Source organism: Podarcis pityusensis (assembly GCF_964106645.2).
Source record: "Podarcis pityusensis genome assembly, chromosome: 5".
In the NCBI taxonomy this organism is placed as follows: domain Eukaryota; kingdom Metazoa; phylum Chordata; class Lepidosauria; order Squamata; family Lacertidae; genus Podarcis; species Podarcis pityusensis.
In genome coordinates this window covers 90,320,234-90,334,456 of record NC_138032.1, presented here as the reverse complement: position 1 = coordinate 90,334,456, position 14,223 = coordinate 90,320,234, and the positions used below count along the sequence as shown (strand labels likewise).

Sequence of the window (14,223 nt, the reverse complement as noted above, 5' to 3'; positions counted from 1 at the left end):
ATGCTTAATTTTTCCAGCACTGTTGGCTTCGGCTACCAGTTTAGGATCAGTCCCAATGGATAAGCATACTTATTATAGATATAAAATGAAGCTTCCAAGTATATACACAGCTAAAATGTGTGTGTGTGTGTATATATATATATATATATATATATATATATATATATATATATAACTGGTGCATGCCTTACTTAGTAGCATGCTTAGATTTCAGATAAGGATTAGCCGAACTGAATGCATTTCTCACTAAAATTGACAGGCTGAAGACTAAGCTATACAGTATTTAAATTAATTTATTTAGTGAAATAGGGAAGCGGGTGGCGCTGTGGGCTAAACCACAGAGCCTAGGGCTTGCCGATCAGAAGGTCAGCGTTCGAATCCCCGCGACGGGGTGAGCTCCCGTTGCTCGGTCCCTGCTCCTGCCAACCTACCAGTTCCAAAACACGTCAAAGTGCAAGTAGATAAATAGGTAACACTCTGGCGGGAAGGTAAACGGCGTTTCCGTGTGCTGCTTTGGTTCGCCAGAAGCGGCTCTGTCATGCTGGCCACATGACCCGGAAGTTGTACGCCGGCTCCCTCGGCCAATAAAGCGAGATGAGCGCCATAACCCCAGAGTCGGTCACGACTGGACCTAATGGTCAGGGGTCCCTTTACCTTTACCTTTATTTAGTGAAATGGAAGCATGGCGTACAAGTGAATTGGCATGTTTTGATAACTGTTTTTTGCCCTCTGACCATCTGTCACTGAGGAAGAGCAGCAACTATTATCCCCACCTGACTGCCCCCCTTTCTTCCAGTAAGGACTGGGCTCCCTCCGGAAGAGTGGAAGCAGGCAGATGTTGGCAGCTGCTATTTCTTTACTGGGTTAGGCTGCCTCACACAAAGGTTCCTGTAGCCTTTGCTTGGCCATGTGAGCAAAATCTTACTTTCTTTGACTTGCCTTTTTCAGACAGTTCCTTTGCCTCAGGACAACATGGCTGCCTGTAGCACCAGGGCCTGGTGTAAGTCCATCCTCAACTTCTCTCTGTGACAGAAGTGGCTCATGTCATGTATCTGGGAATGAAGGTGAGGCATGGCCAAGGAGCAGAAGTTCTGCAAAGCTCCTGACTGGCATTCTTGGGTGGGAGCTATCTGGCTTACTGGCTTTGGCAGTAATTGTGTTTTTTCCATGGATGACGGCAACAGTTCATAGGCGTAGCTGCCCTGAAGAAAGGGTAGGCTAGTCAGGAGCTCGTCCTACTCTCGAGTAGGACTCTGGCAGACACACATGCCCGACTGGCATGTTCCCTCCCTCCTGGTCGATCATTGGGGAGCTTCAAAAGCTTTCTTCTGCCTGAACATTACAGCAACCGATGCCAACAGACATCGGCACACTTAAGGATCCGCAGAGTCTTCACAGCTTCTGTAACAGACCTCAGCAACTCAGCATTTTGGCTAATCTACTTTTACTTACATATAAACATAAACGGAGCACTGCAACATGGCTCCCTCTCTCTCTAGCATCAGACACCAAAGAGAAAAAGAACAAAGGACAACAGTTCCACTTCACTGAACACAGTAACACAAACATCCTGTCTCCATCACTTCCCACTCTGTGGAGTCAAAACATACACCGTCATGCGATAGACAAAAATCCCATGACTGCAATCATGGAGCAGGAATTCTAACAGGCTTCACGTTGCTGGAATAGATTTGCTTTTGATCTGATCCTACAGGGCTTTTCTAACTTTCTTATGCCCTGTCTAATGTAACAGAGCCTATATCATACCCTCCAACATTTTTCCGATGAAAATAGGAACGTGCCGCTTTCAAAACTGCAATAGCAAGTAGCCGATGTGTAGCCATACCTGTATTAGATATGTTACTGTCTTTTATTTTCATGCAAACTAGATTGAAAATCAACTGTTTTGCCATAGGGAGCGGGTGGCGCTGTGGTCTAAACCACCAAGCCTCTTGGGTTTGCCGGTGAGCTCCCGTTGCTCTGTCCCAGCTCCTGCCAACCTCGCAGTTTGAAAGTATGCCAGTGCAAGTAGATAAATAGGTACCACTGTGGCGAGAAAGTACACAGCATTTTGGTGCGCTCTGGCACCCACCGCAGTGTTCTGTTGCACCAGAAGTGGTTTAGTCATGCTGGCCACATGACTCGGAAAGCTGTCTGTGGACAAACAATGGCTCCTTCGGCCTGAAAGCGAGATGAGCGCCTCAACCCCATAGTCGCTTTTGACTGGACTTAACCATCCAGGGGTCCTTCCCCTCCTCACTTTTTAAAACCTTTTTACCTTCTAGGAGAACAAGGGAGAAGTTCATGGTGAGCTCTGGCACCTCTTTTTCTAGAAAAATAGCACTGGTTGTACAGATCAGCCCTCAGATCACACTCCTAACTCCCAGTTGTGGAATGCTTTGCTGTGTTCCTATAGCTACACTTCTTCTTCCTCCAGTTGCACCTCCCAGAAGTTCTCCCTTGAAGGCAGAACCCGAGATCCATAACAGAGTGCATGACACTATGCGTTTGCCGTTATAGGTTCCGAAGTCACTATAGCGAACAGTTCTGCAAATCTTCATCGGGCTTCCCTGGGCTCAGACAGATCCTGGGTATCCAACAGCTCTGCCGTAGCTCTCCAGGCAGCCATGAGCCTGGTCTCCATGACGACGCCACGCAGCCTGGATTCCCATCATGCCTGCCTGGCACCTTCATTTGTGGAATTTGACATGTCCCTGGAAGGATACGGGTACCGCATTTGCTTCTGCTTCTCTAGCTTGGCACTAACACCCTCTGCCTTTGGCCCTGTATATTTTGCGTTCCATTTGCAAGAATGGCACACAGTTTCATTGTGGTGTCACATTTCACATTGGACACGTAATCTGGTGAACCGGGTTCGCTTCCCTGCTCCTCCACATGCAGCTGCTGGGTGACCTTGGGCTAGTCACACTTCTCTGAAGTCTCTCAGCCTCGCTCACCTCACAGAATGTTTGTTGTGGGGGAGGAAGGGAAAAGGAGATTGTTAGCCGCTTTGATACTCCTTAGGGTAGTGATAAAGCGGGGTATCAAATCCAAACTCTTCTTCTCTTTTTCTTTCGTATTCCTGTCACTTTGCCAGCTTGCAGACAAATTGCCCATTTATGAGAACAAAACAGGTCACGGGTCAAATGCATGGCAATTCCATGGCTAAGGGTTTCTCGATTCTACCCTGTGATGATTTCTAGCAGGGGTCAGCAACCTTTTTCAGCCATGGGCCGGTCCACTGTCCTTCAGATCTTATGGGGGGCCGGACTATATTTTGGAGGAAAAAAATGAACGAATTCCTATGCCCCACAAATAACCCAGAGATGCATTTTAAATAAAAGGACACATTCTACTCATGTAAAACCACGCTGATTCCCGGACCATCTGTGGGCTGTATTTAGAAGGCGATTGGGCTGCATCTGGCCCCCGGGCCTTAGGTTGCCTACCCCTGATTTATAGCTTTGAAGCTTGTGATGGGAGATGGCCGTGAGAGTGCCCCTGCCATTGAGATGAATGGGGAAATCCTTTCACACCCAGGGCTTGCATATCTACTTGAGAACCCATCCAGTGCGTGTACCCCCTGAACCAAGATCAGCAACTTCTGTTGATGTAGGATTAGGCAGCCTTTTGAGTTTGCCTGGAAATTTTCATCCCAAAGAGCAGAAAGGAGGCTAATTTGTAGACACATGATGGTGGTGGTGCTACCACTATTGGTGATGCATAGTCTCCTTGGTTGCCTATGCTTTGAGGTCCTCCCAAAGATTTTCAGTAAGCGGGTAGCCCAGGAGGTAAGCTTGAATACCTCGTCCCCATGTTTTCCTCACCTTTCCCCCATTCTAGAGAGCAGTTTCTTTTCACGAATGGTCAAATCCATCAGAAAATATCGTTACTGGGCAGTAAGAGATGGAGCCTATCCAGCCTTGGCCCTGTACTTGTGGAACTCCTTCCTGCTGGATATAGGTTTAAATTCCATCTTCATTAGCATTACACGAGCCTCAAAATATTTTTGTTTCAGCCTGCTTTTAATGGAGGTGCTGTGCTGGATATTTAAACCGTTACTGTTTCTTTTCATTTTCATTTGTTTTATTTTAACTGCTGTGCTGGCTGTTTAGTGCTTTTGTATTTATAAGGAGATTGTTTCAATGCGTTGTATAGTTTAAACGTTAACTTGAGTGGCCTTGGGAGGGCTTTGCACTGAAAGGTGGTGTAAGGATATCAGGGGGTTGCTCCCTGGTTGGCTGTAAAGCCTTGTTGTGGTTCGAGGACCCGAACCCCGCGCAGTGGAATGAAACACAAGGACACGTGATATAAGGTTAATGGGCAAGAAAAGGCCACAACTTTATTGATTACAGCAAGTGAAAAGGTATTGGCTTAGGCATTGGATTACGTCAGCTGACTCCACCCACTCGGAGAGGGGTGAGTCTAAAAAACAAAGGGGGTTTATTCACCAGTAGGTGGAGCCTGTTGATGCTAATCCAACTATAAGCTCTCCCCTGATGTCACCGAGGGTCGTGCCATGGCCTCCCGCCAAGCAGGCATCGGACAGAATACACGACCGCCGGATTCCTTTAACGGAATACCCAAAAATTGAAGGCGCAGGCGATGGCCACACCTAGCCCTTCGATACCACAACACATTATTCCAATGCCTAACCTACCCACCGATACCACGAAAGTTGTGACGATTGCTACGAGGTAGGCGAAAAAACCACAAAGCCTAATGTCAAATGGAAAAATTCCTACCAGCCCCCCCCCCCGGACAACTAGGGCGACCAACCTAAGGTCCATAGCAAGGCCAAAAGAAAACTGGAAACCCTGCTCTAAGGGAGTGGAGGGTGGGCGACTCGCGACGGGACGACAAAAAGTGAGGGCTGGAGGCTGGCGCCGCAGCAATTTAGACTGCTGTACACGCCCCCTTGAAGGCACCTGGTTGGGTGCCTGACTGAGGGCGTGGGCGCCAGCCAGGTGGGTGGGAGGCAGAGGGCAAACGCCCCCTGCTTGAGGCGGAGTCCGGCTCCCAGCCACAACCACTCCCCTCTCTTGCAGGGAGGAGAGTCTTTATTGGTGCCAAAAACCCTTCACCATGCAGAGAGCCACTATTCTGTGGCTGGCTCATTCACTGGCAGAATCTGAGAGTGGGCGGTCCTTAAACCTTCCACAGCAGAGTAGTTTCTTGAAGCCCAATCTGCGCCTCCCCTCTCGGCGCGGAAGCCTACTGCGCAAGGAGGGCATGGGTAATGGAGGACATCTCTCCTCCCCACTTTGCTCCGGCAAGGTGTCCTGGCACCGCCTCGCCTCCTCCGCCCCTGCCCCTCCTCTCCACTAGAGGCGTGGCTTCCTTCCTCCGCTGAGGAGGTGCTGCTTCCCACGATCTTTGGGGGCTCTCTGTAATCCATCCGGCTTTTCCCCTCTTGCCCCTGAGCCGATGGCAGTTCCCTGACAGGTGGCGTATAAAATATTGAAAGTAAAATAAATGAATGAATGAGTAATAATAAGGATTAGGTAGGAGAGAGTCTAGAGCAGGCCCAAAGGTGATTGCGAGAGACGTATATTCAAGTAGTCTTTTGATTGCTATTGATATATTGAGATACCAATATTGTCTTGTCTTTCTGTGCTTTTCCAGCTGTCTGTTTCTTCCAGCATTGTCTACAGTTCTGGGCCCCAACGCTGAATCCTCCATCTCGGGAGGAACTGGAAAAGGTAAATATTTCCAGGTGAACTTAAAGTCTGGCGCAAACTGTGAGAAGGACTTAAAACTACCCACATGATCTACACTCTTCAACCATTTGAATATGGGGAGGGAGCTGACCGGGGAAGAACAGGAAGCAAAGGAAGAGCAGAACCTTCTTTTCCCTGGCCAGCTATCGGCCAGCACAGGGAAGCAGGTGGCGCTGTGGTCTAAACCACTGAGCCTCTTGGGCTTGCTGATAAGAAGGTCAGCGGTTCAAATCCCCACAACGGGGTGAGCTCCTGTTGCTTGGTCCCAGCTCCTGCCAACCTAGCAGTTCGAAAGCATCTCAAAGTGCAAGTAGATAAATAGGTACCGCTGTGGCGGGGAAGTAAACGGCATTTCCGTGCACTCTGGCTTACATCACGGTGTCCCGTTGCACCAGAAGCTGTTCAGTCATGCTGGCCACATGACCTGGGAAGCTGTCTGTGGACAAATGCCGGCTCCCTCGGCCTGAAAGTGAGATGAGCACCGCAACCCCATAGTTGCCTTTGACTGGACTTAACCGCCCAGGGGTCCTTTACCTTTACCTTTTTATCAGCTGGATAGGTAAAGGTAAAGGTACCCCTGATCATTAGGTCCAGTCGCAGACGACTCTGGGGTTGCGGCGCTCATCTCGCTTTATTGGCCGAGGGAGCCGGCGTACAGCTTCTGGGTCATGTGGCCAGCATGACTAAGCTGCTTCTGGCGAAACTACAGCAGCACACAGAAACGCCGTTTACTTTCCCGCCAGAGCAGTACCTATTTATCTACTTGCACTTTGATGTGCTTTCGAACTGCTAGGTTGGCAGGAGCAGGGACCGAGCAACGGGAGTTCACCCCGTCACAGGGATTTGAACCGCCAACCTTCTGATCAGCAAGCCCTAAGCTCTGTGGTTTAGACCACAGCGCCACCCGCGTCCCTTTATAGTCCCCTTCAATTGGAAGCATAAAGGAGCTGCCTTGTTCAATGCCAGACCATTCAGTTCAGTATTGTTGACACTGACTAGAAATGGCTCTCCAGGGTTGCAGGCAGGCATACTTCCCAGCCCTACCTGAAGATGCCAGGGGTTGAATCTGGCACCTTGTTCTCTGCCATTGAGCTATGACCCATCCCCTATACTTTACAGATGTTGAAGCATAAGGGCTCCTATTTATCAACTTCCATTCTGACCGTACATTAATTCAAATAATTCAGGGGAGGTCGGTTAGACATTGAAGTCATCCCACGGAGACAGGGATGGGAAGGCATGCTTCACAGGTTGATATTTTAGGGAGCACTCCTCCCCCAGCTAAGAGAAAAACCTGTTCAGTGCCCTCCATTCAGGTTCTCCACTTCTCCTGTGTGGAAAGTGAGGTTGTGCTTGTCAGGAGCTCAGCCTACACTTGAGTAGGACCCTGGCAGAGATACATGCCTGACTGACATGTTCTCTCCCTCCTGGTCTTTTGTTTGGGAGCTTCAAAAGCTTTCTTCAGCCCGAACATCATAGCGACCGATGCCAACCGACACCGGCACACTGCACACTTAGGGATCCGCAGAGTTTGCGCAGCTTGCGTAACAGACCTCAGCAACTCAGCATTTTGGCTAATCTACTTTATTTACATATAAACACACGGAACACTGCAACACGGCTCCCTCTCTCTCTAGCATCAGACAGCAAAGAGAGAAAGAACAAAGGACAATAGTCCCACTTCATGGAACACAGTAACACAAGCACCCTGTCTCTGTCACTTTGTGGAGTCAAAAAATATACCGTCATGTGATAGAAAAAAAATCCCATGACTGCAATCATGGAGCAGGAATTCTAACAGTGCTCCCCTGACATTAAAGCTCCTGGAGGCAGACACATTTCCTTGTGCCTCGGGATAACTTTGCACTACCTGCAGCCAGGACAGTCCAAGCACATCGCTATCGGTAGTACTTGACTTGCAACCTTCCTTTCTGGTTCTCTAGGCCCCAGGCCATTCCCCCCATTAGATGGCCTGACTTTTTCCTCCTGGTTCCTGGTCAGCAAGATGGGCTCTGTTCACAGCGGCCACCCTCTCCGGTTCCTCACACTGGTGCGTCACATGGCAAGGACAGAAGAAGAATTCGTCTGCTTTGCTGTGAGCTTTTCTCCCATGGATGGTTGCCTGACCATCTCCACTGAGGAAGTGGCATTCCAGGCCCTAGGTAAGGCCTGTGTAGGGTCAGGGCCAGGGCCCATGAGTGGCCTCAGTGAAAATGCAAAAGAAGAAAGCTTGATGTATAAGATTGAATCAGATAAGTGCTGGAGATGCAATGAGGTTGAGGGAACATTCTTTCCTAGGTGGTGGACCTGTAAAAGGGTAAAAGAGTATTGGGAAACAATCCACAATGAATTGAAAAAAATGTTTAAAAGTACTTTTCCAAAAAACAACAACACCCAAAGTCCTTTTTGTTGGGGATAATTCAGATGGAAATTCCCAGGTGACAAAAATGGTTATTTATGTATGCCACTACTGCGGCCCATGTTTCGTTAGCCCCAAAATGGAAAACAAGCAAGGTCCTGAATTGTACGTTTCCAAGCACAATTCAAAGTGTTGGTGCTGACCTTTAAAGCCCTAAACGGCCTCGGTCCAGTATATCTGAAGGAGCGTCTCCACCCCCATCGTTCAGCCCACACACTGAGGTTCAGTGCTGGGAGCCTTCTGGCGGTTCCCTCACTGCGAGAAGCCAAGTTACAGGGAATCAGGCAGAGGGCCTTCTCGGTAGTGGCGCCCTCCCTGTGGAACGCCCTCCCACCAGATGTCAAACAGAACAACAACTACCAGACTTTTAGAAGACATCTGAAGGCAGCCCTGTTTAGGGAAGCTTTTAATGTTTGATGTATCACAGTATTTTAATATTTTTTTGGAAGCCGCCCAGAGTGGCTGGGGAAGCCCAGCCAGATGGGCAGGGTATAAATAATAAATTATTATAATATTATTATTATAAAGAAGAATGGCAACATAAGCTGAAAGAATATGCGCAGCTTGCAGACTTAACATATAGAATAAGAGGACAAGAAGAACATACGTTTAAAGAAGATTAGAAAATGCTTATTGAATATACGGGGGGGGGGATTGTGTACACTTGAAAACGTGGGCAGCATTAAGATAAATTAAACAGTGTAAATAAGTTTTGATGGATGTAATAATGGAATACCGAATGGTTTGGTTTATGTAACACATGCAAGGATTTATGTTGTGGAAAATGAACCATGGAAAGAGAAGAAGGGAAGTCATTTTAAGGTTGTTTAAATGAATATTCTAAATTGTAAGAGAGCATATAACAGAAGGCAAAGCCAGCATGAGATGCCTCTTCTGGCAAGGAGAATCTCCCAATTTCCAGATGCATTACTGACCAGAGAGTAGGGTCTCTTTGTGGCTCCTAACTTTCAAGTCCAGGGCCAAAGCCAACATTTTCTTCTTTTCAAAAACTGCCTTTAGCCCCCCCCCCCCGCCTTTTCCCTGCATTACACCATTAAGCAAGAAAGAACGTGGTCCACCCATCTACAGAACGGTTCGCAACATTGTTTGGAAAAAAAACATTAAGGAATCTGCTTGGCTCCGCTCCTAATTAGTGCTACTTTGAAATTCCCTTCTAATCTAATTCTTTGTACATCTGTTAATTTCTGCTGCTTCTTGTTCCCAGTTGTGGAATCCACTCCAAGAAAACCTTCCTTCTTGAGGTTCTTTCCTGCAGAAATCTTGGATTTATAATGTCCTGAAACAGGGGTGGTTCTCCACCTGGCACTATAGGGGACATACAATTTGCTGGCCTTGCCTTCTGTGGGAATAAGAGTCAAACTTTTGCTTGTCTCCTTGCTTGCTGACGTCATGGTAAATCCAATTTCTGCATAAAGCTGAGCCAGTGTACAGATTCTGTACTTAACAGTCACGGTTTCCTACTGAGGGTCTTGCCACATACTTTCACGCAAAAAATAAGCAACGGGTGCTTATTTGTCCAGGGGGGAGGCAGACATTTTTCTAGAGCCGAAACAGCTCTGTTTTAGGGATATCACATTTGCCAAAACTCAAACTGCAACGTTTTAACATTGGAAATTGGATCTTTCTCTTCGAGCGGGGTCTTCTGCCACGATTGTGAGTGCTGCGTGGAATGTCATTGCACAAATGTTGCCGGCAGCTGCACAGATAGTCTTAAGATTCCCCAACCCCTCCCAGTCAAGATATATTTCTCCAGGGTTCCCACCCAGAGGAGATGTATTTGCAGTCACTGAGGAATCCTAATGTTGTTGTTGTTGTTGAGTCGTTTAGTCATGTCCGACTCTTCGTGACCCCATGGACCAGAGCACACCAGGCACTTCTGTCTTCCACTGCCTCCTGCAGTTTGATCAAACTCATGCTGGTAGCTTCGAGAACACTGTCCAACCATCTCGTCCTCTGCCGTCCCCTTCTCCTTGTGATCTTTCCCAACATCAGGGTCTTTTCCAGGGAGTCTTCTCTTCTCATGAGGTGGCCACAGTATTGGAGCCTCAGCTTCAGGATCTGTCCTTCCAGTGAGCACTCAGGGCTGATTTCCTTCAGAATGGAGAGGTTTGATCTTCTTGCAGTCCATGGGACTCTCAAGAGTCTCCTCCAGCACCATAATTCAAAAGCATCAATTCTTTGGTGATCAGCCTTCTTTATGGTCCAGCTCTCACTTCCATACATCACTATTGGGAAAACCATAGCTTTAACTATACGGACCTTTGTTGGCAAGGTGATGTCTCTGCTTTTTAAGATGCTGTCTAGGTTTGTCATTAGGAATCCTAATATCCACTGACAATAAATAGGAATCAAGTCCTTTCATGGCAGCTAGCAATTTAGTTGGAATGTTACACACTTGTATTTGTTGTGAATGACTTGCTAGCTTCTTCCATTGCAGACATGATGGAACCTGAATTTGGAGACCATGGACGGTCCTCTGCCTTGTCTCAAGTCCAGTTCAGGTGTGCCAAGCTGCTAGTGACCAGGCAGTGGCACCATCTGGCGGTGACCGTGGCTAAAGAAACGAAACAGACCTGCACCATTTCAGCCTATGTCAACGGGCAGAGAGTTGGCTCTGCAAAGGTAATTACTTTGTGCTCCGGTGAGATTGGCGCTGGGCTTATCCACTCTGCCTCTTGCCCTGCTGCTTGCTTCCCGGAAAACTGCTCGATTGGAGCAAAGGGCAATTTAGATCTCTCTTCCCCCGCAGATTGCCATGTGTTCCAATCAGGGGGGCAATTTAGGGGGGACCCAAGGGGCTGAGGTTGTCCCTCAGTCCTGCTTTCTGACTGGCTCCTCCATCCTTTGGCTAGAACTTGCTCTTTGGACATGGCCATTGGCTCCTCCTGGTTGCTCATGGCCAGTGTTGGCAGAGTGGGCGCTCACAAAACTGAATGCTCCTACAAAAATAAAAATAAAATCCTAGAAAAATAGATATTGGAGAGAAGGCTTCTAGCCTAGCCTAGCCTAGATCTGAGTTCCAGAGGGAGGTGACTGAGCTACCCAAACATAGCATAGCCGTTCAGTGTTTCCTTTTTCCCCTGTTGCAGATGCAATACATCCAGCCTCTCCCAGGCAACTTTGTCTCCATGGACCCATCTTCCTTTATCGACGTCTACGGTTATGTGGCTACCCCACGGATCTGGAAACAGAAGAGCTCCTTGACTTGGTGCCAGGGCCCGATGTATTTGTTTGAAGAAGCTCTCTCCGTGGGAACTCTACAGCTTATTGCCAACCTTGGTCCGAGATACTGTAGCAACTTCCAAGCGGTGGGGTTTAAAGGTAAAAGGTGTTGCATGGCAAGTCCCCCTCCCCCTTGTGAAATAAAGACACAGGACACGGTATTTAAGGTTAATGGGCGAAAAAAGGCCACAACTTTATTGATTGCAGGAATTGAGCGGTATTGGCTTAGGCATTGGTCCTATCAGCTAACCGGCTTCAGCCCGATTATGTGATGACCGGTAAGGGTTAACCACCAGTAGGGGGAGTCCTGCTGATGTACATCAACTAGGAGCTCCCCCGGGGTCACCACTCGGGGGCGTGCCTTAGGCCCACACCTCCATAGGCTTTGGACAGGGCCACGCCCCCCGGAATCCATTTACCGGACTACCCTTTGCTTCGGGAGAAGGTGATGGCGCTTCCTTCCCCCCCATATCTGCATAACAATACCCCTACCAATGCCTGACCGTCAATGCCGAGAAGCTGTGATGATTTGCTATGAGGTAGGCGAAAAACCAAATGGCAGGTGCGAATTCGCCAAGTGGAACAAATTCCTACCAGGCCCCTTGACGGTGACCAACTGGAGTCCATAGTTTCCACCCCGCCCAAAGGGTGGGCAGGGTGGGAAACCTGATCAGCTGGCGAGGAGAAGAGAGGGCAGTCCTCGGGCGAGCTGGGCATAAATAGCCCAAGCCACACACCCCTGACCAGCCGATTGGCTAAGCAGGGAGATGACGCGCCCGAGGATTCCCTCATTTTCGCGGGGGCTGTGAGCCAGCCCCCGCGTGTGTGGGGAGGGCGTGGGCCCACAACCCCACCTCCTCTCTATTTTGGAAGTGGCTTTCCCGCAGCCACTTTTCGCCACTGTTTTAAAGCTTTCCGTCAGAAGAGAAAGAGAGCTCCATTTGGCTGAGTGCCTGCCCTTTGTATAGGCTATTCCTTGCCCTGACAGCAATGTCTAGGCAACACAATGACCAAATACATACGTAATAGACAATCTTTATAGAATTCCTTCAAACCATAACAAGTACAAAATGAAATCTTTAGTCTCAAAGTCTCTGAAAATCTTTAAATGAAGCGAGGTACCAAACTTTGTGGAACGCGGGTGGCGCTGTGAGTTAAACCACAGAGCCTAGGACTTGCTGATCAGAAGGTTGGTGGTTCGAATCCCCGCGATGGGGTGAGCTCCCGTTGTTCAGCGCCTGTTCCTGCCAACCTAGGAGTTTGAAAGCACATCAAAGTGCAAGTAGATAAATAGGTACCGCTCCGGCGGGAAGGTAAATGGCGTTTCCGTGTGCTGCTCTGGTTCGCCAGAAGCGGCTTAGTCATGCTGGCCACATGACCCGGAAGCTGTACGCCGGCTCCCTCGGCCAGTCAAGCGAGATGAGCACTGCAACCCCAGAGTCAGCCACGACTGGACCTAATGGTCAGGGGTCTCTTTACCTTTACCAAACTTTGTACGATGAAAGACAAGCGTGTGAAGCTTTGTGTATTCAGCAAATATTATGTCCAACACTGAACAGTGATTCTGGATATTGACTACTGTTTCGTAGAATTCTTTGTCAGCGTGGTGGGAGGATATCTTTATTTTGAATGTATGTATGTAAATGAAAGTATCAAATGCTGTGGAACAGTGCTCATGTAATAATGTAGTCACAATTACAATTGACCTTTACTCGCTGAAAGTAACGCAGTGAGGTCTCCCTGACTCAACTCCTTCAGCTTGAAACATTTCCCCTCTAGCCTCTCACTCTGGAGTCCTTCCCAACAGACACGGACTGGACATGGGGTTTGAGCACCTCCTCTGGGCCTGCCTGGTCCATTGCTCGGCAAAATGTAGGACTCTCCTGGAGCAGGTTGTGAGAGAAAGAGAGCCAGCAGGACTGATTCTGTCCTGCTGCCGGATGGTGGAGCTGCCTTCTGTGTCGTGAAATTCTACTCAGTATTGATCCATAGTGGAACTCCGACATTTAGTTAGCAGAGTAAAAACTTAAAGACGTTGCAGGATTCCCAGAAAATAGACCAGAGGCAATTGTATTTCATTCAGTGGAGCTTTACTGCCACTGAAGGCAAATGAGCATAATGGTCACAAATCCAATACATTCAGGATTGGCACCGTCCATAAGAAATCCAGTTGCAGCAGACTTAACTTAAACTTACAATAACTTATAGTAAGACTTTTTTTTTTTTTTAAATGATATTTATTAAGATTTTCAAAAATACAGAAAGTAAAGATTAAAGTACATTCAAAGCCTTATTTTCATACATCCACTTTCCGGGACTCCCCCCTTCCCCCACCCCTACCATATTCCCCTTTCATATTGTTGGCTCCACAAGCTCTCAGTTCTAATTAAAACTTAATTTGTTTAAACCATTATTCGAATTTAAAATTTATACACTCCTCATCAATACCCTTAATAAAAGACAAAAGTTCTCTCCCCAGGGCCCACCCCATTTTCATTCCACAATTTCCCTTTTTTTAATGATAAGGACACCCCACACAATAGAAATATAAGAAATAAGAAATAAAAAGTATAATAGATGAAAAAGAGCCAATTCAGAAAAAAAAAAGTTGACAAGCCTTTGGATTTTAGTTCTCCCCCCCCTGTCCCCGGTTTAATTTCCCCCTGACCACCAAACCATGTTATCTGCCTGGAATTCTTAAAGTCCATAAATCACCTATTTCCCCCAACTCCTTGCTGGCTTTTTCTTTTTATAGTTATTTTTTAAGACATTTAACTTCAAATCTTTAATAAAACTCCCCCCATTGTTCTTTCCAAGTTGTAGTCCAATTTCCTCTTGTTC

The 14,223-nt window shown here is 47.7% G+C and overlaps 1 protein-coding gene across 2 annotated transcripts in view; it reads left to right on the top strand.

Moving 5' to 3' along the window:
- WDFY4 (WDFY family member 4) overlaps positions 1-14,223 on the top strand; it is a 190,342-nt gene that overhangs the window by 51,605 nt on the left and 124,514 nt on the right. For both annotated transcript variants that reach the window (XM_081005350.1, XM_081005351.1), the window contains 6 exons: positions 949-1,064; positions 2,521-2,728; positions 5,626-5,702; positions 7,664-7,882; positions 10,598-10,782; positions 11,250-11,481. In XM_081005350.1, the coding sequence (XP_080861476.1) occupies positions 949-1,064; positions 2,521-2,728; positions 5,626-5,702; positions 7,664-7,882; positions 10,598-10,782; positions 11,250-11,481 (1,037 nt within the window). The remainder of the gene's footprint in view (positions 1-948; positions 1,065-2,520; positions 2,729-5,625; positions 5,703-7,663; positions 7,883-10,597; positions 10,783-11,249; positions 11,482-14,223) is intronic.